The 24,953-nt window shown below is 38.4% G+C and overlaps 1 protein-coding gene and 2 long non-coding RNA genes across 7 annotated transcripts in view; 2 read left to right on the forward strand and 1 right to left on the reverse strand.

Moving 5' to 3' along the window:
- The window catches only part of LOC138852729 (uncharacterized), a 28,182-nt gene extending 12,269 nt beyond the window's left edge, over nucleotides 1-15,913 (forward strand). The window contains exons 2-3 of the long non-coding RNA XR_011392047.1: nucleotides 13,610-13,690; nucleotides 14,469-15,913. This is a non-coding gene — a long non-coding RNA (uncharacterized lncRNA). The remainder of the gene's footprint in view (nucleotides 1-13,609; nucleotides 13,691-14,468) is intronic.
- LOC128689266 (uncharacterized) overlaps nucleotides 1-16,373 on the forward strand; it is a 158,732-nt gene extending 142,359 nt beyond the window's left edge. The window contains exons 3-4 of one of the 2 annotated variants that reach the window (XR_011392044.1): nucleotides 16,010-16,115; nucleotides 16,242-16,372. This is a non-coding gene — a long non-coding RNA (uncharacterized lncRNA). Of the gene's footprint in view, nucleotides 1-16,009; nucleotides 16,116-16,241 lie in introns of both variants that reach the window. The other variant, XR_011392046.1, reaches the window with a different exon arrangement.
- LOC128685831 (RUS family member 1) lies at nucleotides 734-24,490 on the reverse strand. 4 transcript variants are annotated; one of them, XM_070085186.1, is made up of 12 exons: nucleotides 24,367-24,490; nucleotides 22,006-22,134; nucleotides 21,679-21,802; nucleotides 18,787-18,947; nucleotides 18,340-18,532; nucleotides 16,272-16,390; nucleotides 13,717-13,919; nucleotides 9,621-9,751; nucleotides 3,151-3,276; nucleotides 2,860-2,992; nucleotides 2,502-2,550; nucleotides 734-1,803 (listed from the first exon to the last, which is right to left on the reverse strand). In XM_070085186.1, the coding sequence occupies exons 2-12, from the start codon at nucleotides 22,125-22,127 to the stop codon at nucleotides 1,782-1,784; spliced, it is 1,383 nt and encodes a 460-aa protein (XP_069941287.1). In that variant the 5' UTR covers nucleotides 22,128-22,134; nucleotides 24,367-24,490; the 3' UTR covers nucleotides 734-1,781. The 4 variants fall into 4 exon arrangements, with proteins under 4 accessions (XP_069941287.1, XP_069941295.1, XP_069941300.1 ...); XM_070085194.1 differs by having other exon boundaries at nucleotides 24,299-24,442; XM_070085199.1 differs by having other exon boundaries at nucleotides 734-2,550.
- Between the last annotated feature and the right edge of the window lie 463 nt (nucleotides 24,491-24,953).

Raw genomic sequence — 24,953 nt, forward strand, 5'->3', positions numbered from 1 at the left:
CAAAAAGGACTTGGGGGTTATGGTAAGCAGCAACCTTAAACCAAGACAGCAATGCTTAAGCGTACGTAATAAGGCAAATAGATTATTGGGATTTATATCAAGAAGTGTAAGCAACAGAAGTCCAGAGGTCATACTGCAGCTTTATACATCATTAGTAAGGCCTCACCTAGATTATGCAGCTCAGTTCTGGTCTCCATATTACAGAATGGACATAAATTCGTTAGAAAACATTCAGCGTAGGATGACTAAATTAATACATAGCATTAGAAATCTTCCTTATGAAGAAAGATTGAAGACTCTTAAGTTACATTCACTTGTTAGACGAAGAATGAGGGGAGACCTGATCGAGGTGTATAAGTGGAAGACAGGTGTTAATAAAGGGGATATTAATAAGGTCTTGAGGATATCTCTCCAAGAGAGAATCCGCAGTAATGGATTTAAATTAGATAAGTTTAGATTTAGAAAGGACATTGGAAAGTATTGGTTTGGAAATAGGGTGGTTGATGAGTGGAACAGTCTACCTAGTTGGGTTATTGAGGCTGGGACTTTGAGGAAGGGTTGTTGAGGTGGTTCGGACATGTAGAGAGAATGGAGCGAAACAGAATGACTTCAAGAGTGTATCAGTCTGTAGTGGAAGGAAGGCGGGGTAGGGGTCGGCCTAGGAAGGGTTGGAGGGAGGGGGTAAAGGAGGTTTTGTGTGCGAGGGGCTTGGACTTCCAGCAGGCATGCGTGAGCGTGTTTGATAGGAGTGAATGGAGACAAATGGTTTTTAATACTTGACGTGCTGTTGGAGTGTGAGCAAAGTAACATTTATGAAGGGATTCAGGGAAACCGGCAGGCCGGACTTGAGTCCTGGAGATGGGAAGTACAGTGCTTGCACTCTGAAGGAGGGGTGTTAATGTTGCAGTTTAAAAACTGTAGTGTAAAGCACCCTTCTGGCAAGACAGTGATGGAGTGAATGATGGTGAAAGTTTTTCTTTTTCGGGCCACCCTGCCTTGGTGGGAATCGGCCGGTGTGATAATAAATAAAAAAAAAAGTACATGAGTGGGAAGGGTTGGATTTGAGTGGGACTTGCACATAAGAGCTTATTTCTTGGGTAGCATTGAAAATTGGGTTGGGCAAATGTTTTGTTAGTGGGATGAATTGTAAAGGACCTGCCTAGTACAGGCCAACAGGCCTGCTGCAGTGTTCCTCCTTTCTTATGTTCTTATGTAAATATCCCTTTCTGATACTGTATTTGAATACCCCTTATGACTCTTAAATCAATGTATGTAAAGGAAATGGCTACCACAGTTTCTCTTAGTCACTGACTGGTGACATCTTAATATTAAATATGAACACTAGCTTTGTAGATGATGTTTCTCATACCCATTCTTATTTCAGTCATTACTACCTCTGATATAACATTTTCTTCTTGAATACAGTACCTCACTGTCAGTCTATCTATATACTACTGAATTTTATTTTGGGTTACAGGAGGTTACAAAAACTACGAAAGTTTATATCTAGCCACAAATAAAAAAATTAAAAAAAAAAAAGGCACTACATGTCTGAAGCTCCATCCTGATGAACCCAGGGCATTATAAAATTAGCATTTTTTCACACATGGTGCTAGGACAGGCTGCCCATTGTCTCTGACTGTTTACCCTTGTGACAACTGAATGCACCTAAACTTACCAGTACCTACCCAACAGTTATACCGTATTATGGTACCTTAAGTCTTGATCTTTTCACCTTCTTCCATGATCTTATCAGTCTACAGAACTTTGTGTTGATTGGTTTATGTCTTACCATCTTCCATTCTGTAATTTATAACTTTTATCAAGTTAAAAACAAGAGTGAGTGGAGGCAAATGGTTTTTGGGACCTGACTAGCTACTGGAGTGTGAGCAAGGTAACATTTTGTGAGGGAGGATTCAGAGGAAACCAGTTAACCAGACTTGAGTCCTGGAGGTGGGAAGCACAGTGCCTGCACTCTAAAGGAGGGGTAAGGATATTTACAGCTTTGAAGGGCATCTGAAATGTAGTATCTACATGCTTTTGGCAAGACAGCGACAGAGTGAGTGATAGTGAAGGTGTTTCTATTTTTCAGTCACCATACCTCAGTGGGAGATGACCAGCGTGATAAAAAAAATTATTGGAATGTAAATAAAAATGCTTGCACATGTTCATGCAAGGATTTTGAAATAAGACACAAGGAATGAGCTCAAAAATATCAATAGTAATATGTCAGTTTAGACTATTCAGGGGCATCTTAGTTTCTTTCTGTTTTGGAATAAGGTAAAACCAGTGCAACAAAGGCCAACAAGTAGCTAAAGTTACAATTACTACTTCCCAGGATGCAAATATTGTACCAATTTACAACCAAAAGCCCAATTAGTTAATGCTGAAGTGATTACCCTAATGATCAATAGACAGCTTACTCAAACAGATAAACAATATTCTTTCTACTAATGTATCAAATGAAATTGATTCACAGGATAGATGCTGGCTTAACTTACAATAACCGCCACTCATCTGCTGCCAAGAGTAGTTTGTTTACAAGCCAACCTGGAAAAAATAATGAAATGGTCCCATTAATTCAAAGCTCTGCATTTGTATGTAGAGCATATACAAATATATAAAGTCTCCTATATTATATGGTAATCTAATTACAATCCTAAAAGGAAGCAAAGCAGTACCATAGAATACTGTGCTTCAATAATTAGAAGTATTATTTGATACTTCATTGTACATGTAACTACTTATGTAATCTCACTACAATCCCAAAGGGAGGTGAAATACACATCACAGAATACCTCTGAAATACTGTAAGTTATTAATTACTAATTATTACAGTAAATGTAGGATTAAACATACCTTTTGCTTGAAGACTGTTCAAGAAAGCCGAGAAAATTTTTTGTGAATGGTGTGCAACTTTTGTGATAAACTCCGTGTCTGGCATTTTGGATGATAATCCATCAGCAACATACTCAGCAGACAATATGCCACCCTGAAATAATTTAACTTTCTTACAGAAGAGCATGTACAATTTACATATTGTAATATAAATTTGGCTGAATTTCATTTTATCAAGCACAGACAAATAAACATTTAATAGCTACAACAAAATCCTCATTATTTCCATACCAAACATCTATTACCAAGTACCTCCGAGACGTGGATGTAATTAATGACACATAAATATGCTGAGAAAACAGCTTCAAGTTCTTCTTGTGTTGTGATCTCTGGTCGGTAAATTATGTGAAGCCTCTTGTCTTTCAAGTTTCCACATAACTGCATTATCAAAATAAGTATATCAAATTTTAGTATAATGAAAATGAATCATAGTATCATATGAAATATCTCTCTCTCCCAGGTATAACAGCAAATTGGGAAGTCTCAAAATGTTTGCTAAACTACCTTGTATTCCTAAACAAAAAAAAACTATAGTGCTCCCTGTAAATTTGCAAGAGAAAATAATTCAAAAGACCCCAGCATATCTAGGAAGTGTAAATGTGTACCACTAATTGCTGTCTAATATACAGTGGACCCCCGCATAACGATTACCTCCGAATGCGACCAATTATGTAAGTGTATTTATGTAAGTGCGTTTGTACGTGTATGTTTGGGGGTCTGAAATGGACTAATCTACTTCACAATATTTCTTATGGGAACAAATTCGGTCAGTACTGGCACCTGAACATACTTCTGGAGTGAAAAAATATCGTTAACCGGGGGTCCACTGTACTGTGTTTTAGAGGCCATACTTCCTTATAGTACTCTAACCTTCTTAGTACTTTCAAGAGAAAGAATGTCCAGGAAGAAAGAAAGATTTGGAAACTAAGAAATCCAGAGAGCACTTTGTCAACAAACATCAAGGTTTGGTTTTCAAATACAAGATTTTTAGATTTTAGATTTTGCCACCGAAGTGGCTAGTTTATTGTGCACCCCATATCCATCCTGTGGACGGTAGCGCGAGAGCATATGGATACACAAAAGGCCTAGGAACTAGGCCCCAAAGGGTTAACAGGAATACATATGGATTTATATCTACATATCTATAGTTCACTTATCTGTTACAAGCAAATTTAGGAAATTTGCTTAGTATATCTGGTATCTTATTTTCATTAATAAGATATCTTGACATGTCACATAGGTTATTATACTGTCTGTCTCTGTATTCCTCAATGAGTGGACAATTAAGCACATAGTGTTCAAGAGAGTGACCATATGCCTGATCACATAATTTACATTTAGTTTGGTGCAATTATTTAATAAATGTATGGAAGAGGGTAAGGTACCTAGGGATTGGCAGAGAGCATGCATAGTTCCTTTGTATAAAGGCAAAGGGGATAAAAGAGAGTGCAAAAATTATAGGGGGATAAGTCTGTTGAGTGTACCTGGTAAAGTGTATGGTAGAGTTATAATTGAAAGAATTAAGAGTAAGACGGAGAATAGGATAGCAGATGAACAAGGAGGCTTTAGGAAAGGTAGGGGGTGTGTGGACCAGGTGTTTACAGTGAAACATATAAGTGAACAGTATTTAGATAAGGCTAAAGAGGTCTTTGTGGCATTTATGGATTTGGAAAAGGCGTACGACAGGGTGGATAGGGGGGCAATGTGGCAGATGTTGCAAGTGTATGGTGTAGGAGGTAGGTTACTGAAAGCAGTGAAGAGTTTTTACGAGGATAGTGAGGCTCAAGTTAGAGTATGTAGGAAAGAGGGAAATTTTTTCCCAGTAAAAGTAGGCCTTAGACAAGGATGTGTGATGTCACCGTGGTTGTTTAATATATTTATAGATGGGGTTGTAAGAGAAGTAAATGCGAGGGTCTTGGCAAGAGGCGTGGAGTTAAAAGATAAAGAATCACACACAAAGTGGGAGTTGTCACAGCTGCTCTTTGCCGATGACACTGTGCTCTTGGGAGATTCTGAAGAGAAGTTGCAGAGATTGGTGGATGAATTTGGTAGGGTGTGCAAAAGAAGAAAATTAAAGGTGAATACAGGAAAGAGTAAGGTTATGAGGATAACAAAAAGATTAGGTGATGAAAGATTGAATATCAGATTGGAGGGAGAGAGTATGGAGGAGGTGAACGTATTCAGATATTTGGGAGTGGACGTGTCAGCGGATGGGTCTATGAAAGATGAGGTGAATCATAGAATTGATGAGGGAAAAAGAGTGAGTGGTGCACTTAGGAGTCTGTGGAGACAAAGAACTTTGTCCTTGGAGGCAAAGAGGGGAATGTATGAGAGTATAGTTTTACCAACGCTCTTATATGGGTGTGAAGCGTGGGTGATGAATGTTGCAGCGAGGAGAAGGCTGGAGGCAGTGGAGATGTCATGTCTGAGGGCAATGTGTGGTGTGAATATAATGCAGAGAATTCGTAGTTTGGAAGTTAGGAGGAGGTGCGGGATTACCAAAACTGTTGTCCAGAGGGCTGAGGAAGGGTTGTTGAGGTGGTTCGGACATGTAGAGAGAATGGAGCGAAACAGAATGACTTCAAGAGTGTATCAGTCTGTAGTGGAAGGAAGGCGGGGTAGGGGTCGGCCTAGGAAGGGTTGGAGGGAGGGGGTAAAGGAGGTTTTGTGTGCGAGGGGCTTGGACTTCCAGCAGGCATGCGTGAGCGTGTTTGATAGGAGTGAATGGAGACAAATGGTTTTTAATACTTGACGTGCTGTTGGAGTGTGAGCAAAGTAACATTTATGAAGGGATTCAGGGAAACCGGCAGGCCGGACTTGAGTCCTGGAGATGGGAAGTACAGTGCCTGCACTCTGAAGGAGGGGTGTTAATGTTGCAGTTTAAAAACTGTAGTGTAAAGCACCCTTCTGGCAAGACAGTGATGGAGTGAATGATGGTGAAAGTTTTTCTTTTTCGGGCCACCCTGCCTTGGTGGGAATCGGCCGGTGTGATAATAAAAAAAAAAAAATCATCTGTGTGTCTTCCAAACTGCCAGAAGTACTTGTAACCAAGCCTAAGCCTGGCCACTACAACATCAGTCAGTCTGTTCACATTGCAAGTTGCTCCATAAACATACTTATCTACGTTCATGTTATCATAGTGGGTTATAGATCTACTCAGGCTTCTAACTGCATTCCTATAACAATCATTTTCATTATTTACTTCTCTCCTAATATTATGCCTAATGCTAGACACAGTTATACCAAAGTTATATTCTACATTCTCCTTCTGGGTACTCTTCTTGGCTAACATATCAACTTTATCATGAAGGAGTAATCCAATGTGTGATGGGATCCATAGCAATTGTACATTAATTCCTTTGTCCCTAATTTTTGAGTATCTATACCTGGCTTCTCCAATGAGCATGTTGTTGGAGTCATTATATGAGTCAAGAGCCTTCAATGATGACATAGAATCAGGGGTTGTGTGCCAAGTAAAAAAAAATGGCTTTTAAAAAATCTCTAGATATTCATAATTATTTGCAAGAGACCCTTTGGTAAAAACCATAATCCCAATTATTTAATTTACCTGAGTAGATGTAGAGAACACGGTATTGGAACTATAAAACTAAAGAACAATCTTCAATAAACCACCTTCCTAAGTAATGTTAAATTCAACCTATGGAAGGAATATTTTGAGGAATTGTTAAATGTTGATGAAGATAGGGAAGCTGTGATTTCGTGTATAGGGCAAGGAGGAATAACATCTTGTAGGAGTGAGGAAGAGCCAGTTGTGAGTGTGGGGGAAGTTCGTGAGGCAGTAGGTAAAATGAAAGGGGGTAAGGCAGCCGGGATTGATGGGATAAAGATAGAAATGTTAAAAGCAGGTGGGGATATAGTTTTGGAGTGGTTGGTGCAATTATTTAATAAATGTATGGAAGAGGGTAAGGTACCTAGGGATTGGCAGAGAGCATGCATAGTTCCTTTGTATAAAGGCAAAGGGGATAAAAGAGAGTGCAAAAATTATAGGGGGATAAGTCTGTTGAGTGTACCTGGTAAAGTGTATGGTAGAGTTATAATTGAAAGAATTAAGAGTAAGACGGAGAATAGGATAGCAGATGAACAAGGAGGCTTTAGGAAAGGTAGGGGGTGTGTGGACCAGGTGTTTACAGTGAAACATATAAGTGAACAGTATTTAGATAAGGCTAAAGAGGTCTTTGTGGCATTTATGGATTTGGAAAAGGCGTATGACAGGGTGGATAGGGGGGCAATGTGGCAGATGTTGCAAGTGTATGGTGTAGGAGGTAGGTTACTGAAAGCAGTGAAGAGTTTTTACGAGGATAGTGAGGCTCAAGTTAGAGTATGTAGGAAAGAGGGAAATTTTTTCCCAGTAAAAGTAGGCCTTAGACAAGGATGTGTGATGTCACCGTGGTTGTTTAATATATTTATAGATGGGGTTGTAAGAGAAGTAAATGCGAGGGTTTTGGCAAGAGGCGTGGAGTTAAAAGATAAAGAATCACACACAAAGTGGGAGTTGTCACAGCTGCTCTTTGCTGATGACACTGTGCTCTTGGGAGATTCTGAAGAGAAGTTGCAGAGATTGGTGGATGAATTTGGTAGGGTGTGCAAAAGAAAAAAAATTAAAGGTGAATACAGGAAAGAGTAAGGTTATGAGGATAACAAAAAGATTAGGTGATGAAAGATTGAATATCAGATTGGAGGGAGAGAGTATGGAGGAGGTGAACGTATTCAGATATTTGGGAGTGGACGTGTCAGCGGATGGGTCTATGAAAGATGAGGTGAATCATAGAATTGATGAGGAAAAAGAGTGAGTGGTGCACTTAGGAGTCTGTGGAAACAAAGAACTTTGTCCTTGGAGGCAAAGAGGGGAATGTATGAGAGTATAGTTTTACCAACGCTCTTATATGGGTGTGAAGCGTGGGTGATGAATGTTGCAGCGAGGAGAAGGCTGGAGGCAGTGGAGATGTCATGTCTGAGGGCAATGTGTGGTGTGAATATAATGCAGAGAATTCGTAGTTTGGAAGTTAGGAGGAGGTGCGGGATTACCAAAACTGTTGTCCAGAGGGCTGAGGAAGGGTTGTTGAGGTGGTTCGGACATGTAGAGAGAATGGAGCGAAACAGAATGACTTCAAGAGTGTATCAGTCTGTAGTGGAAGGAAGGCGGGGTAGGGGTCGGCCTAGGAAGGGTTGGAGGGAGGGGGTAAAGGAGGTTTTGTGTGCGAGGGGCTTGGACTTCCAGCAGGCATGCGTGAGCGTGTTTGATAGGAGTGAATGGAGACAAATGGTTTTTAATACTTGACGTGCTGTTGGAGTGTGAGCAAAGTAACATTTATGAAGGGATTCAGGGAAACCGGCAGGCCGGACTTGAGTCCTGGAGATGGGAAGTACAGTGCCTGCACTCTGAAGGAGGGGTGTTAATGTTGCAGTTTAAAAACTGTAGTGTAAAGCACCCTTCTGGCAAGACAGTGATGGAGTGAATGATGGTGAAAGTTTTTCTTTTTCGGGCCACCCTGCCTTGGTGGGAATCAGCCGGTGTGAATAATAATAATTTACCTTTCTGCTCTGAAAACAAAAAATGGTCATAATTAAATTAAACAGTATGATTATCAGTACTGCTTCTCCTGTATACATTACTGAAGTTAAAAGGAGAAACTTTTGTTTTTCTTTTTGGGCCACCCTGCTTCAGTGGGATACCGCTGGTGTGTTGAAAGAAAGATTATCAATGTATAAGTTATGCAGGTTCTCCAATTCAAATGAACAAATCTAAGACAAAAATACTGTACAGTGCCTGTTGTATCTATATCTTATTGTCAGATAAGAGTTTACCAGTAGCCATGCTTGTCTGGCAGTGATGATAGAGATACAAAAATTTCTTTACAAGTTAGCATTCATTTGCAGAAAAGATATGGTTGGTTAAGGGAATGTGCTCAGGTTGAGGGGATATACAGTAATATAATTATTTAATTAAGTGCTTGAACTTCCAGCAGGCTGTGTGAGCATGTTAGATAAGAATGAATGAAGACAAGTGATTTTTATTGGCCATACTATTGAAATGTAAGGTAATTTTTATGAAAGGATATAGGAAAGCTGGTTAGCCAGGTGGGATGGGCAGTGCTGAGAACTCTGAAGGAGGGAATGAGGATACTGAAATTGGGATAATCAGAATTGTGATACCAGCACATTTTGGCAAGACAGCAATTGAATGAATAATGGAGAAGGTTTCCTTCTTTGGGTTTCCTTCTTTGGGTTACCTTGCTTTGGTTGGAGACAGCTAATAAGGTAAATGGAAAAGCATGTGCTGTATCTCTTACGATAAATTATTGTATATCCCAAGGTTTTTGAATATTGCGCCTTACTGCAAGTAACAGTGACCATTAATTTTCCCTCTTTAAAAAACAGGCAACTGAATGCTACCAGTAAATGCTAGGTAAATATCCAGCATTCCTACACTGCAATAATATATGAATAAAAGTTCCTCCATCATGCAATTTCACACTTAATAGGTGTTGCTTCCTTATATTTAATGAAATAGGGAAAATGTAGTTTTAAAGGAAATTATATTAAAAGAATGCATAAAGTCTGAACAAATCAAAATGATTATCTATAATAAAAACAAATTGCAATGGGCAGTTGAAAAATGAAGATTTAATATTAATTAAGATGATAATTCTAAATTATTGATCATTCATTAACTAAACATAATATGTAAAACACTAACCCACCAAATAATTAGCTCGAGCAAATGTGTCCACTGTTGCTGAATACACAGCTTTAACATCATTTTTTTTGCAGGTATCCAGAGCCCAGTTTAAGGAGCAACCAAGTGTTGCACGGAAGCCACAAGGAAAATAATCTGTAATGGAAAATCCAATGTACTGCATTGTTTTAGAAATTCTTCAAAAATAATATAATTAAATTCAGCACTAAACCAGCAATTTTTCAGAGCATCATAAAAGGCTAAATTTTTAGTTGCTTCCAGTACGATACAAGCAATATAGAAAATTACCCTTTTTTTTTTTTTTTTAACAAGTCGGCCGTCTCCCACTGAGGCAGGGTGACCCAAAAAGAAAATACTTTCATCATTATTCAACACTTTCACCTCACTCACACATAATCACTGTTTTTGCAGAGGTGCTCAGAATACAACAGTTTAGAAGTATATACGTATAAAGATACACAACATATCCCTCCAAACTGCCAATATCCTAAACCCCTCCTTTAAAGTGCAGGCATTGTACTTCCCATTTCCAGGACTCAATTCCGGCTATATAAAATAACCAGTTTCCCTGAATCCCTTCACTAAATATTACCCTGCTCACACTCCAACAACTCGTCAGGTCCCAAATACCATTCGTCTCCATTCACTCCTATCTAACATGCTCACGCACGCTTGCTGGAAGTCCAAGCCCCTCGCCCACAAAACCTCCTTTACCCCCTCCCTCCAACCTTTTCGAGGACGACTCCTACCCCGCCTTCCTTCCCCTACAGATTTATACGTTCTCCATGTCAATCTACTTTGATCCATTCTCTCTAAATGCCCAAACCACCTCAACAACCCCTCTTCAGCCCTCTTGACTAATACTTTTATTAACTCCACACCTTCTCCTTATTTTCACACTCTGAATTTTCTGCATAATATTTACACCAAACTGCCCTTAGACAGGACATCTCCACTGCCTCCAACTGCCTCCTCACTGCAGCATTTACAACCCAAGCTTCACACCCATATAAGAGTGTTGGTACTACTATACTTTCATACATTCCCTTCTTTGCCTCCATAGATAACATTTTTGTCTCCACATATACATCAATGCACCACTCACCTTTTTTCCTTCATCAATTCTATGATTAACCTCATCCTTCATAAATCCATCCACTGACACTTGAACTCCCAAATATCTGAAAACATTCACTTCTTCCATACACTTCCTCCTCAATTTGATATCCAATTTTTCTTTATCTAAATCATTTGATACCCTCATTACCTTACTCTTTTCTATGTTCACTTTCAGCTTTCTACCTTTACACAATAAATTCAATAAATTCAATTTAAGAATCGTTAATAACTGTATACAGTGGAACCCCGCCTTACGATATTAATTCATTCCTGAGAGCTCATTGTAAGCCGAAACTATCGTTAGCTGAATTAATTTTCCCCATAAGAAATAATGGAAATCAAATTAATCCGTGCAAGACATCCCAAAGTATGAAAAAAAATTATTACCACATGAAATATTAATTTTAATACACACGAACTGAAGAAGACATGCACAATTACTACTCTACTAAGAATAGAATACATGACACTTACCTTTATTGAAGATCTGGTGATGATTGATGGGATGGGAGGAGGGAAGAGTGTGGAAGTTATTGTTTAGAAGGGGAACCCCCTTCCATTAGGACTTGAGGTAGCAAGTCCTTTTCTGGGGTTACTGCCCTTCTTTTAATCCCACTAGGACCAGCTTGAGAGTCGCTGGACCTCTGTCTCATAACAAATCTGTCCATAGAGGTCTGTACCTCCCATTCCTTCAAGATTTGCCTAAAATGGGTCACAACATTGTCATTGTAATAGTCACCAGCACGGCTTGCAATAGCTGTGTTTGGGTGATTTTCATCCATAAAAATTTGTACTTCAACCCACTTTGTACACATTTCCTTAATCTTTGAAGTAGGCACAATGGATTCCACAACTGGCATAGGCTTCTCAGGGTTAACCCCAAACCCTTCAAAATCTTTCTTAATTTCCATACTAATTCTCACCCTTTTTATCACAGGGTTGGCACTAGAAGCTTTCTTGGGGCCCATGGTGACTTATTTTGCAGTTACAAGCACAAAAAACACTGGGATAAGGTGAAATGTACCGAATGTATGCGTGGATGCGACCACACTGGCTGGCTTGTAAACATTGGCACCCACGGGGCAGCTGAGGCCACACGTGGGACGCATCCCAGACGAATCATGTAAGGCGAGTTTTTTATCGTGAGGCAAGGCAAAATTTTTGCGTTCAAATGCTTCGTATGGCGGATTTAATATAACGCGATGCGTTCATAAGGCAGGGGTCCACAGTATTCATAAAAAAATTATGCCTAAGTACTATAACCCCACTGTTACGTATTTGGAGCCTCATTGATTCAGATGTATTATTAAAAAGCACCTCTTTTCCCAAATGTAATTGAGACAGCAATATGCTATGTAAAATGAAACCAGGTTTCATCCAATTCTGTCCTTGTTCTTCCAGCCTTTCTTCAACTCCCCTACTTAATTGGTAGCAAATCTTGTTCCACTGTACGGTACTATTTCAATTGTAACTAAATAACTTGCTGTATCTTCACCATCTTTATTCAGTTACTCCCCAGAACTGAAGATCATTGAATCAGTTTGAAATAATATGTAATATGTACTATTGTAATTGAACATTTGTTCATTAGCTTTCTTACTGTATTTATAATTGTAGTTAACTGCATAAGAAGTCCTACTTAATAGTCTGTCTAGACCTTAAATTACATTTAAGCATAATGAATTAGTTTGCCCAGAATGCAATGCATAATCAGTGGCTTTCTTTTGTTATATGTCAACTATATTATTTGTACCACATAAAGCAATAAAAATTGTTTTGTATTGTAAAGATTCATTTGGGCTGTAAGTTTACTATACCAGAGACTGTTTTCTCAGGAACACCATGCCCATTTTCTCTGGAAGGCATTGGCTGTTTACTGCATCAAATGCCAGCATCAAAAACCAATTTACCCCATGCCTTTATCTAGTAACTAAGATTTTATTTAGGATTTGTTCATGTAACATAAATTTCTAGATCAACACAAAACATCATCTACACTGTAAATTGTTATTATTTTTGATGAAATAAGAATTGAAAAAAAAATGTTTTGCATTTTTACAGGTGCCAAGAACATAAAAAAAAATTTCATATGTTCTTCAGTTTGCATGACTTTTTTTAATTAAAAATCATTTTCAGTAGACCCTTAACTAATATACAGTAGACCCTTAACTAAGGGTCTACTGTATATTAAACTAATATGATAGATACAAATTATTCAAGAAGTAGATGGGCAGCTTGCATTTATCTGTGCTTGGTTAAGAGCTAGAGATCACCCACATACACTTAAATGATAATTGCATAGAGTATAGCTCTTAAACTGAGACTCTCTTTCTCTCATAAATGGTCTGAAACACTTTGTGGAAGGGTTCTACAAAGCAGTTTCAATGAGTGTAAATGTCTCATGATGAAAAACAAAAGACAGCTGTATAACATGAACATGTTTCTTTAAAAGCTTGAGTGAATTTAAAGATGGAGTAGACAAATACAACAAAGGATATAGATATATGTGCTGACTATGAAAGATACTTTAACCATTTTTTGGGGGCCAAGAAGGAAACCATTGTTACTATTATTATTGTTTCAAGGGAGGTGCTAAACCCATAGGGGTCATATGACTCCTAGGGAATGGGAGATAATCAGGATTGATCTGAGGAAGGGAATGTAAGCAGTCTATGGTTAGAAAAATACTCCAGAAGAGGGAGTATCTCAAATAATATGATCAAGATACTTATGAGTTATAATAAAAACAAACATCATCTTGTGGAGGCTGTAGAGGAGAGGTAGTGTTTTTCAGAGCTAGTGGACACCTAAGAGGATGTTGGAGGTGCCACAAAGAAGACACAATATGAATACAGCTTTTTATCATTCTTACAGGTGGTGCATATGTAATGGAAACCCCACTCATTCAATCTCAGGGAATCATCTATCTGAAAAATCCAACACAAAGCTTATCAGGTATATGTAATGTATTTTCCACTAACTGGGCATAAATGCTGCTCCAAATATGAGAGATTCAGACAGATTAGTCTCTTCAATTCCTGGCACATTAGCTGTAGTAAACCACTGGTCGAGGATGTACAAAAGGCGGGGACGATTAAGGCTCTCCATCTTGACTGCTCGTACTGCCTGATAATTGGCCAGAAGATGCAGCACAACACACATAAGAAAAGTAATCCATGTCAATCTGTAAATAGTTAATAGTTTGCATTTTACCTGAACAAACAGTATTAAGATATTGTAAGTACAATACTATACTGTGCAATAGAATGAGGGTAAAACTGTACGTACTTTTAAAAACTGCCAAAAGATTTCATTATGGCACTTGTACTACAACTGGATGCTATTAGTAGCTTCTGAACAATTAAGTAATCCTTTCCCTATGCAAACTAAAACAAATTAGGTTTTCCTAAGTGTTAGAATACAAGGTGGGTAGTGTGTCAAGAAGTCACACCACATCTCATATGTATCAAACAGTGCTTTTCTGCATCAAGAATTTTTATAAGCTCACTACCAGTTTGACAGTAATATTAGGTACTTCTGAACATGGTTGCAGTGTTTCATTTCCAAAATGTCTTTAAAAAATTACAGAATTTTCTATTAAATGATATCTATTCATACTGTACCTTAGAAATTTGAATGACGTGTATACAGAATACAGTTGTTTTTATCTGGTTTTATCACCTTCTCATTTACCTCCTCAGTATATAATATCAAATCTGCATTCATTTTCCAGTTAGGAACCTGTGGTTAACCTTGGATGGTTCCAAGGATGAACACCCCTTTGTACCAATCCCTGACCAGGCCTTCCTGCTGACCTGATCGGTAAAGTAACCGCTGCTCACTGCATGCACTTTGATGTAAGCACTACAGACCAGCTGATCAGGAATTTTCCTTAAGAACTTGTCAAGTTCTCTCTTGAAAGCAGTTAGGGTTCTAATGGCAATTGCTCTTACATTGGATGGAAGGGTACTGAAAAGCATTGGAACCTATATGCTTACTGACTTAACTCTTTGTATACTTACTGAACCCCTGCTTTTCAGTGAGGGATTTTGCACCATCTAACATTTCCTTTTGTTTTTATAGGGAGTAATTTTAGTATTCTAGGTAGTAGCTCCCCTCAAGGAAGGTTCCTTGATGTTGGTGAGGGGCTCTTGATTTAGGGAATTGGATCTGTGCTCCAGTTCCCCGAATTAAGCCTGAATGCCTTCCACATCCCCCCTCAGGCGCTGTATAATCCTCCGGGTTTAGCGCTTTCCCCTTGATTATAATAATAATAATAATAGGTAGTAGCTGGTAGACAGCAACCACCCAGGGAGGTACTACCATCCTGCAAAGTGAGTGTAAAATGAAAACCTGCCTCATAAACATGCAGGATTTCAGGTATACATCTTGCTACTTTTACTTGCACTTAAGTCACGCCACACATGTATGTACGAGCATATACATACAATGGTATCCCGAGTTTCATACAGCTCTCAACTCGAACAGTTATGTAAGTGTATTATTGTAAGTGCTTTTTTAAGTGTATTTTTGGGGGTCTGAAATGGACTAATCTAATTTACATTATTCTTTATGGGAACAAATTCATTTGGTAACGGCACTCAAACAGCCTTCTGGAATGAATTATGTACGAAACTCAGGGTACCACTGTATACATATATACACACACCCCTCTGGGATTTCTTCTATTTTCTTACTAGTTCTTGTTTATTTCCTTATATCCATGGGGAAGTGGAACAGAATTCTTCCTCTTTAAGCCATGCATGTCATAAGAGGTGACTAAAATGCCATGAGCAAAGGGCCAGTAGCCTCTTCTCCTGTAGCATACATTATTAAATTTAAAAAGAGAAACTTTTGTTTTTCTTTTTAGATCATCCTGCCTTGGTGGGATATGGCCGTTTGTTGAAAAAAAAAATTAGCATGATAATTTCGAGCCAATCCCTCCAACATCTTCCATGAATAAATTATGATACTGTGTATCTTTCTTGCCTCTGCTACAAGACCTGTAATTTGAGGAATTTCTGGTACTTTAAATGCACTGCTGAATTTATATGGGCTGCTTGAATTCTCTGTACATTCTCCAGATTGGAAATTTTTGCTCTCAATTAAAAGGAATTGTTAATGTACAACAATAATCCAGTCTCAGAGACAACAAGTGCCTTATGAGTATTATCACTGGCTTGGCAGCTCTTATTTTGAAGGCTCTATTTATCCTGCCTATTGGCAGCTCTTATTTAAAGGTTCTATTTATCCTGGCTATCATTTTCTTTGCAGTTGTATATGAAAGTGGACAAGTGATTTATCCCAAATAGCTAGATGGCGTGAAGTTCAAAAATTATTTGCGACTGACAAGTGCATATCTAAAACTTATCATACAGTGGTAAGATGAGAAATTAACATTTTAGAAGGAATACTATTCCTATAATGAATTACCATATGTCATGGGAAAATTTCATTTTAACTTTTTTAAAATAAAAATTAAAATTGTCGGTTGCATTTGTTGCAGAATTTGGACGCTGGGATTTATAATACTCACAAAAGACTGGAGGTGATGAAAGGAAGAATTGTGAGGTTAGTGAAGAGAGCAGCAAGGTTGACCAAAGTCTCCTGACTGCCATCTTTTGCCGACACATCTGCCATGTTATCTCGGCGAGCCTGATGACACAATATTCATGCTCAAAATAAAATTTATTTGTAAGATATTAAGATAACAGGCAAAAAATAAATTTTACCATGATAATAAGCTAAGACTGTTTTCCTTTTTATCACAACAGCTGATTCCTATCAAAAAAACACTAATCATTACTTATTTACTAGCTGTACTTCTAGAAGTACTTATTCACTCAATCAAATATACAAGACAAATCAAAAGGTAAGTAAGTGAAGGAGAAAGGATGAGAGACAGGACAAAATGAAGAAAGCACATTAATGAGGAAGCTTGAAGGTACAGTAGTTAGAGGAAGATGTACGAGTTAAGGAAAGAGAATAAGAAATAAAATACACTATGATGGGTGGGATTACAGATGACCACAACCATCACCACTGTTCTACCTTCCAATATTACCCTGTCTTCTCTTTGCTCATCACATGTACAGCATAGTACAGGAAGGCCCTGTTTATACAGCAGGTTACTGCTGTAAAACAAAAATTGCTGGAAAGTGAAACATAGCTTTTTTTTTTCCTTTTTAAATGCATATATAAAATCCTGATGACATGTTTAAACTATCATATATTAAGTGAACAACAGAGCTTTTTTTTTTTTTTTTAACAAGTCGGCCGTCTCCCACCGAGGCAGGGTGACCCAAAAAAGAAAAAATCCCCAAAAACAAAAACTTTCATCATCATTCAACACTTTCACCTCACTCACACATAATCACTGTTTTTGCAGAGGTGCTCAGAACACAACAGCTTCGAAGCATATACCTATAAAGATACACAACATATCCCTCCAAACTGCTAATATCCCAAACCCCTCCTTTAGAGTGCAGGCACTGTACTTCCCATTTCCAGGACTCAAGTCCAGCTATAAAAAATTACTGGTTTCCCTGAATCCCTTCACTAAATATTACCCTGCTCACGCTCCAACAGATCGTCAGGTCCCAAATATCATTTGTCTCCATTCACTCCTATCTAACACGCTCACGCACGCTTGCTGGAAGTCCAAGCCCCTCGCCCACAAAACCTCCTTTACCCCCTCCCTCCAACCTTTTCGAGGATATAGAGTAGGAAGTCTGAATAAATAAAGAATGGGCATAATTGAAAAGTGCTGCATAAGTGAAACATCATAAAATGAAGGGCTGTAAAGTGGGGCCCTCCTGTACTATACTTCCCAAATAGTAAGTCTGGTGCAATGTACATTACAGTTGTAATGTAACTATACTTATTTTTACTGAGACATAATTTGCCAAGTTCCATTCAGGTTAATTGTACATAAACCTATTTGTTCTTAGAGTTAATAATAAGACTGATATGTGTAGTAGAGCAAACAAATGGAATAATATCTTATTCAGTTATGGAATACAATGTAAGTAATTCTGAGTGCTGTAGTAATATCTGGGTATAGTACTTGCTTTTATTATTTGAATTACAGTACTCTATTGAGCACATAATTCTGTACTGCTTAAACTGAAGAAAGTTTACGTGGCTGACAACTCAGTGGTTGTGCCTTCCGCTAACACTCGAAGGACCCAGGATCAATCCCAGGCTGGCCAAGATGTATAAGTAAATCTTCTTGCATCTATTCACTTAGCACTAAATAGGTACCTAGGTGTTAGGGTGTACCTAGGTCGTAGAGTGTATCTTTTGGGAAGTATACCATAGACATGGTGTAGGATAACTTTTAACCTGTAATCTGAAATGTACAAAAAATAAAAAGAGTATTACATCAAAGTTGAAAAAAGAGCCAGGATGGTACCTAGATGCAAGACTTGTGTCTAACATGGCTTTCCATGGAAATTGGAAAATTACCTCATTAAAAGTTAATGCCATTTTTTCAACAGAGGACCAAAACAATAACAACAGATAATAACAGGATTACAAGCTAATTCAATAGTACACTTTATCTCAGCATTGCCCGTGTCATAAGTGCCCTTGCAACACCATACCTGGTGTAAAGTGAGGGATGCTCGCGTTGCCCCACCAGCTACTCCTACTAGTGCCATCATCACTGCAGAAATACACATCACAAATAAGAATGGCACTGGCAAGACTGGTCCAAGAAGCCTCAAGAGGTGTCCAGAGTCATTGGCCACATCAGCGAAGAGCCGCCATTGCTTGCTGTTACAATCTAACTGTGACCTGAAATATATTTCAATGATGTTACAGTAAATGCCCCTAATAAATCAACACACAATACTTAACAACAATGAAGTAAAATTAAAAATTAATGTCATTATATGTTGTATTTAAATATCTATCTTTATCCAACCATTATATCCCTATACACCAGGACGGTGTGCCTTATAGCCTTGTCTACATACTCTTTTCACTGCAGAACTGTAAACCTTAACAACATTAAACAGATTAATGAAAACATCTCCTCTGCAACTGACCCTTTCCAGTAAGCAAATGCAATAGAGGCCACCATGCCAGTCCCATCCTTCAAAAGCCATATGAGAGTTGCTGCTAGGGGTGTGGCTGCTCCTTCCCCCACCCCTAAACCAGTCAGGGTAGCCTGAAGACTTAATGCTCCAGCAATACTGCTGCAGTATGCCTGTGCATAAAAATGTATATAAAGCAAAGTAAGTAAAGAAAAATAAATGATAATTACAAATCTTTCTATAATTTTTTATCTAAGTTTAGGCTAAAAAGTACATAATAAATATTTTTATGTACTAAAGTAGGGAACCAACAATAATTAATAGTATAAATAAAAAAATGGAAAGGAAAGGTAGGGGGTGTGTGGACCAGGTGTTTACAGTGAAACATATAAGTGAACAGTATTTAGATAAGGCTTAAGAGGTCTTTGTGGCATTTATGGATTTGGAAAAGGCATATGACAGGGTGGATAGGGGGGCAATGTGGCAGATGTTGCAAGTGTATGGTGTAGGAGGTAGGTTACTGAAAGCAGTGAAGAGTTTTTACGAGGATAGTGAGGCTCAAGTTAGAGTATGTAGGAAAGAGGGAAATTTTTTCCCAGTAAAAGTAGGCCTTAGACAAGGATGTGTGATGTCACCGTGGTTGTTTAATATATTTATAGATGGGGTTGTAAGAGAAGTAAATGCGAGGGTCTTGGCAAGAGGCGTGGAGTTAAAAGATAAAGAATCACACACAAAGTGGGAGTTGTCACAGCTGCTCTTTGCTGATGACACTGTGCTCTTGGGAGATTCTGAAGAGAAGTTGCGGAGATTGGTGGATGAATTTGGTAGGGTGTGCAAAAGAAGAAAATTAAAGGTGAATACAGGAAAGAGTAAGGTTATGAGGATAACAAAAAGATTAGGTGATGAAAGATTGGATATCAGATTGGAGGGAGAGAGTATGGAGGAGGTGAACGTATTCAGATATTTGGGAGTGGACGTGTCAGCGGATGGGTCTATGAAAGATGAGGTGAATCATAGAATTGATGAGGGAAAAAGAGTGAGTGGTGCACTTAGGAGTCTGTGGAGACAAAGAACTTTGTCCTTGGAGGCAAAGAGGGAAATGTATGAGAGTATAGTTTTACCAACGCTCTTATATGGGTGTGAAGCGTGGGTGATGAATGTTGCAGCGAGGAGAAGGCTGGAGGCAGTGGAGATGTCATGTCTGAGGGCAATGTGTGGTGTGAATATAATGCAGAGAATTCGTAGTTTGGAAGTTAGGAGGAGGTGCGGGATTACCAAAACTGTTGTCCAGAGGGCTGAGGAAGGGTTGTTAAGGTGGTTCGGACATGTAGAGAGAATGGAGCGAAACAGAATGACTTCAAGAGTGTATCAGTCTGTAGTGGAAGGAAGGCGGGGTAGGGGTCGGCCTAGGAAAGGTTGGAGGGAGGGGGTAAAGGAGGTTTTGTGTGCGAGGGGCTTGGACTTCCAGCAGGCATGCATGAGCGTGTTTGATAGGAGTGAATGGAGACAAATGGTTTTTAATATTTGACGTGCTGTTGGAGTGTGAGCAAAGTAACATTTATGAAGGGATTCAGGGAAACCGGCAGGCCGGACTTGAGTCCTGGAGATGGGAAGTACAGTGCCTGCACTCTGAAGGAGGGGTGTTAATGTTGCAGTTTAAAAACTGTAGTGTAAAGTAACCTTCTGGCAAGACAGTGATGGAGTGAATGATGGTGAAAGTTTTTCTTTTTTGGGCCACCCTGCCTTGGTGGGAATCGGCCAGTGTGATAATAATAATAATAAAAAAAAAAATGGAATAGCAGGTTTGAAGAGCACAGATGAAGGAAACAAGTCAGGCTGACCAACAGTCTAACTAAAGGACAAGCATAATCATATGTCATAAAAATCCCATTTTTTTTTTTTGTGCCTCTATTCTTTTTCTTACATACTGTTAGTTTTAGTTTAACATCTTTTTTATGCACCCAATACCCATCCTGTGGGCATTAGTCAAAAGATTACAGATACATAATGGGTCCAGGGACTGGGCAGCAAAGATTTGAAAGTTAAATAAATTACAGTGATAATGAACTATTTACATGTTCATACCTGGTTACAATTGTAATGAGTTATTTATGCAGATATGAATTAGTTCACAAAAATAATATCTTATATTTTAGTAAGGTATGCTTGTAAAAAAAAAAAATAAGTGGATATGCATTATTTACAGTGGGCAAAGCCAGTGTATTTTTCAAGAGTGGTTGGTAATATGCCACAATGGATAAAATACTTTGACATTTCTGAGCAAGTTGCCTCTGAATTTATTAATTTTATAGCATTCCAGAACAATGACGCGAGGTGTGACAACTGTCCATCTGGCAAAGTTTACATTTAGTTCAGTCTACTTCATCTGGAAGTGGTGATTTAACTTCCCAGAGACACTATTAACCCCCAGCTGGAGCTGGGTAGCAATAACATCCATGAATCTGCTTATTTTGTTGGATGCACCATAGACATGTGGCTCCTTTTGCATGACAGTTATGATTGGTGGAGTGAATGATGTCAATCACCTTCAGTTGTAGGTCAACAAAGTTCAGTTGAAGTTCTTTTAACATTATTGTTCTCAAACTGCTAAGTGACAGCCCAAGATTGTAATCTACTCCCTCTTTGAAGGAATATGACTTTGCCAATTCATCAGTTGTATTATGCATCTGAAGGCCAATGTGAGATGGAATCCACAGGTGTACTCTGACTCCAGTGTCCTTAATCTTAATATGAAGTACTGCAATAAAACTGACAGAAAAAATTAGCTGAATAATACTTTATGTATACAGTATTCTTACAAATAATAATAATGTAAAATATACTGTACAAGTACCATAATGGAGAGTTTTACATATAAAATATTTTATCAGTCTCATATATTACCTGTGCTGTGTCCCACATCTGGTAATGAAGATAGTCAGGAGAGACAGATTCTGGGTACCCCTGGGGAAGAAACACATCCTGTAACCATCCACGAACACAATCTTTCAAGGTTGTTGTATTGCTTCTGGAGGACGGAAGAGAAAAGCATAATACAAATACACAGTGCCAGCAATACCATATGTGCAGCACTGTAATTACATTATTATTAGTGTATATTAAAAACAGCACTAAACACACATGGATCATATAGACTGTCATTATAAATGTAAGGAATATAATTTATATGAATAACAAGTTTTTAAATTACATCTGGAATAAGTTTCTAACCCTTTCATGTCAACATTAACTGGGATGAATGCCCTGGTGCTCTCATGGTACATGTAAGTCATCTGTCGTGCAGAAGATCCCTTTCTCTCCTGATACAGGAGTGCTCCATCATTGATGTTCATGAAGAATCTAGAAAACATAATATGACATCACATATTTCATTATGCTATACATTAAGTTCAAAACTGAGAAAACTTATTATTATTAAACTCTTTGCCAATATGATAAAATTTATGCTGGTATACATTTATAGGGAAATACAACTTCTAGTGGTTTAACAACAAATTTATTAAACAACATTAGAAGTGATCAAGAGTCCAAAACCAAAACGTTTTCTAATGTCCTAGTGTTCGTTCATGTGTCTTTGTAAATCACTTGTTTGTATCAATTACCAAGGTTTATACCACCATCTTCAGATCAGACTGGGACCTACAGCCTTAGAGAAGAGAATAAATGTATACCTTTATACATGATGTAATTCAAGGAAAAGAACTTTCTTTCTAAAGCTGAATATTTTCTTCCCAAACCATCCCTGTATATATGCACACGAATATTTTTAAAACTATTTAAATTAAATGGTGTACTGATGATAATACTGAAGAAATCAATCAATCAGTTGATTAAAACTAAACACTAAACTCACAGGAATCATACAGAATATTGAAAAAATACAGAAGTTTCAGAATGGCTCTTATTATCATAATCAAATCCAAGCGCTAAACACTCTAGAGAGCTTCAGAGCAAGCGCATTTTGGAACATAAAAATGTTTCAGCAAATTATTTCTTTCAAAAAAAAGGTCTTTTTTCTTAAGTTACTTCAGCTGTCAGGGTCTTTGGCATCTGTAGTCCTGATGATATACAAAATGACTGAAAATTACGTTTGCCTCTTTTCAGTACTTGCAGTTTGCTCAATTATTATTTTTTTTTTTTCCCAACACTCCTGCCATCTCCCACTGAAGTAGGGTGTTGACCCAAAAAAGAAAGAAACACTTTCACCATCACTCGCACATAATCACTTTCTTTGCAGAGGTTCCCAGATATGACAGTTTAGATGTCACTCCAAACAGCGAATATCCCAAGCCCTTCCTTTAAAGTGCATGCATTGTACTTCCCACCTCCGGGCCTCAAGTCTGGCTAACCAGCTTCCCTGAATCCCTTCACAAAATATTACCCTGCTCACACTCCAACAGCTCGTCAGGTCAGAAAAAACATTCATTTACATTCACTCCTATCTAACATGCTCACACATGCCTGTTGCATGTCCAGGCCCCTTGCACACAAAACCTCTTTTATCCCCATCCTTCCATCCTTTCCTAGGACGACCTGTACCCCTCTTCCCCTCCACTACAGATTTATACACCCTCCAAGTCATTCAATTATTATTATTATTCACTCATGGAGTGCTAATAATAGGCATTATATAGCACCTTGGAGATGGGGAGGCATTCAAGTTCGACCCAAGGAAGGATACAGCAGGTCCAGTTTCTTGGATCAAGAACTCTTCACAGGTATCAAAGAATACCTCCCTTGAGGGGATCTAGTTTTCTTAGAGGTTTCTTCTCCAGATAAATGCACAAAATGAGGTTTGGTTGGCAGCCTCCACAACTCTCACACAAAGCAACAAGATGAAAATTTAAACATGTGCAACATATGGGTATCTTTATTGCTGACATTTCGCCATCCAGTGGCTTTATCAATACAGATTGTAGGACATAATGTTTCCGTATACCTGCTGAAACTATGGGCATGTTTCCTTACACCTGCTACCCCCCCCCCCCCCATTTACCAAGGGCTCCATAGCCTGGCTGGTAAAGCTCTTGTTTCAAATGCTGAGTCAGGGCTCGATTCCCAGCAGGGGTGGAAACATTCGAAATGTTTCCTTACACCTGTTGTCCTATTCACCAAACAAGTACTTGGGTGCTAGTCGACTGGTGGGGCACAAGATTGAGGACCCCAGTGGAAATAAGACAGACAGTCCCTTGATAACGCACTGCTTTTCCTGGGTGGCTAACCCTCCGGGGTTAAAAACCCGAACAAAATCTTATCTTATCTAGCCTGGGTGTTTGCCACATCCTGGATGAGAGGATTAAACGATTAGTAAGTGAGCAAGTAAGTTTATTCAGGTGCAAGTACACACAAACGCAGTTACATAAATTATCATACATAGCAGCATATATGTAGATTACCTAGGATAACCCCCCAAAAAATAAAAGTCAAAACAAAGCGACTTATTTCAATTGAGGGGGTCAGTCCCAGCTGACATCATTATACTGGGTTTTCCTGGGTTACTAACCCTTCGGGTGCTACATGAGCCTTATGGGTTTAGCGCTTAGGTATGGCTAAAATAACAATAATAATAACCCTTCAGGTTGATAACGAGAACAAAATCCACTACTGTTCCCTGGAGCGTCGTCGACCAGTGATAGTGTCTAGCTTGCTGTGTTTGTTTACATCATCCTACTAAATCCACCCGATACTCTACCCCCATTATTTTACTATTATCCAATATATATTACAAAAGGTATTTGAAGCTCCTAGTGCACGAAACGTCTCCTTAGCACGTTTCTCATGTGGTGCATATGCATCTTCTTTATGCGTTTGTTAGTTACTGGTTACTTTGTATGGTATATTTATCCAGTAACTATGTAAGTAAGTAAGTAAGTAAGTAAATTTATTCAGGTATACACAATACAGTTACATAGAATTATCATACATAGCAGCATATGTGTAGAGAACCTGGGATAACCCAAAAAAGTCAGACAGAGTGACTTATTTCCATTAATTGTAATTAAATATACTTATAGAATTAAAACAATGACATATTTGATCCACGAGTGAGGCGAAATAGAATTGATTGTTAGTTTTAGCTGTGAAGAGGAAGTTATTTCAACAAATAATGAAATTTTCAGTAGCGTAGCTAAAACAACTAGCTATTAACCAATATTTTC

Source organism: Cherax quadricarinatus, chromosome 1 (genome assembly GCF_038502225.1).
Source record: "Cherax quadricarinatus isolate ZL_2023a chromosome 1, ASM3850222v1, whole genome shotgun sequence".
Lineage (NCBI taxonomy): Eukaryota > Metazoa > Arthropoda > Malacostraca > Decapoda > Parastacidae > Cherax > Cherax quadricarinatus.

Coding starts and splice junctions, on each gene's coding strand:
- LOC128685831 (XM_070085186.1), bottom strand. CDS start 22,127: ATGAACATCAATGATGGAGCACTCCTGTATCAGGAGAGAAAGGGATCT. Junction 9,752..13,716: donor TGGAGCAGCATTTATGCCCA/GTTAGTGGAAAA, acceptor TTTCCATTACAG/ATTATTTTCCTTGTGGCTTC. Junction 3,277..9,620: donor TTGCTCGAGCTAATTATTTG/GTGGGTTAGTGT, acceptor TTGATAATGCAG/TTATGTGGAAACTTGAAAGA.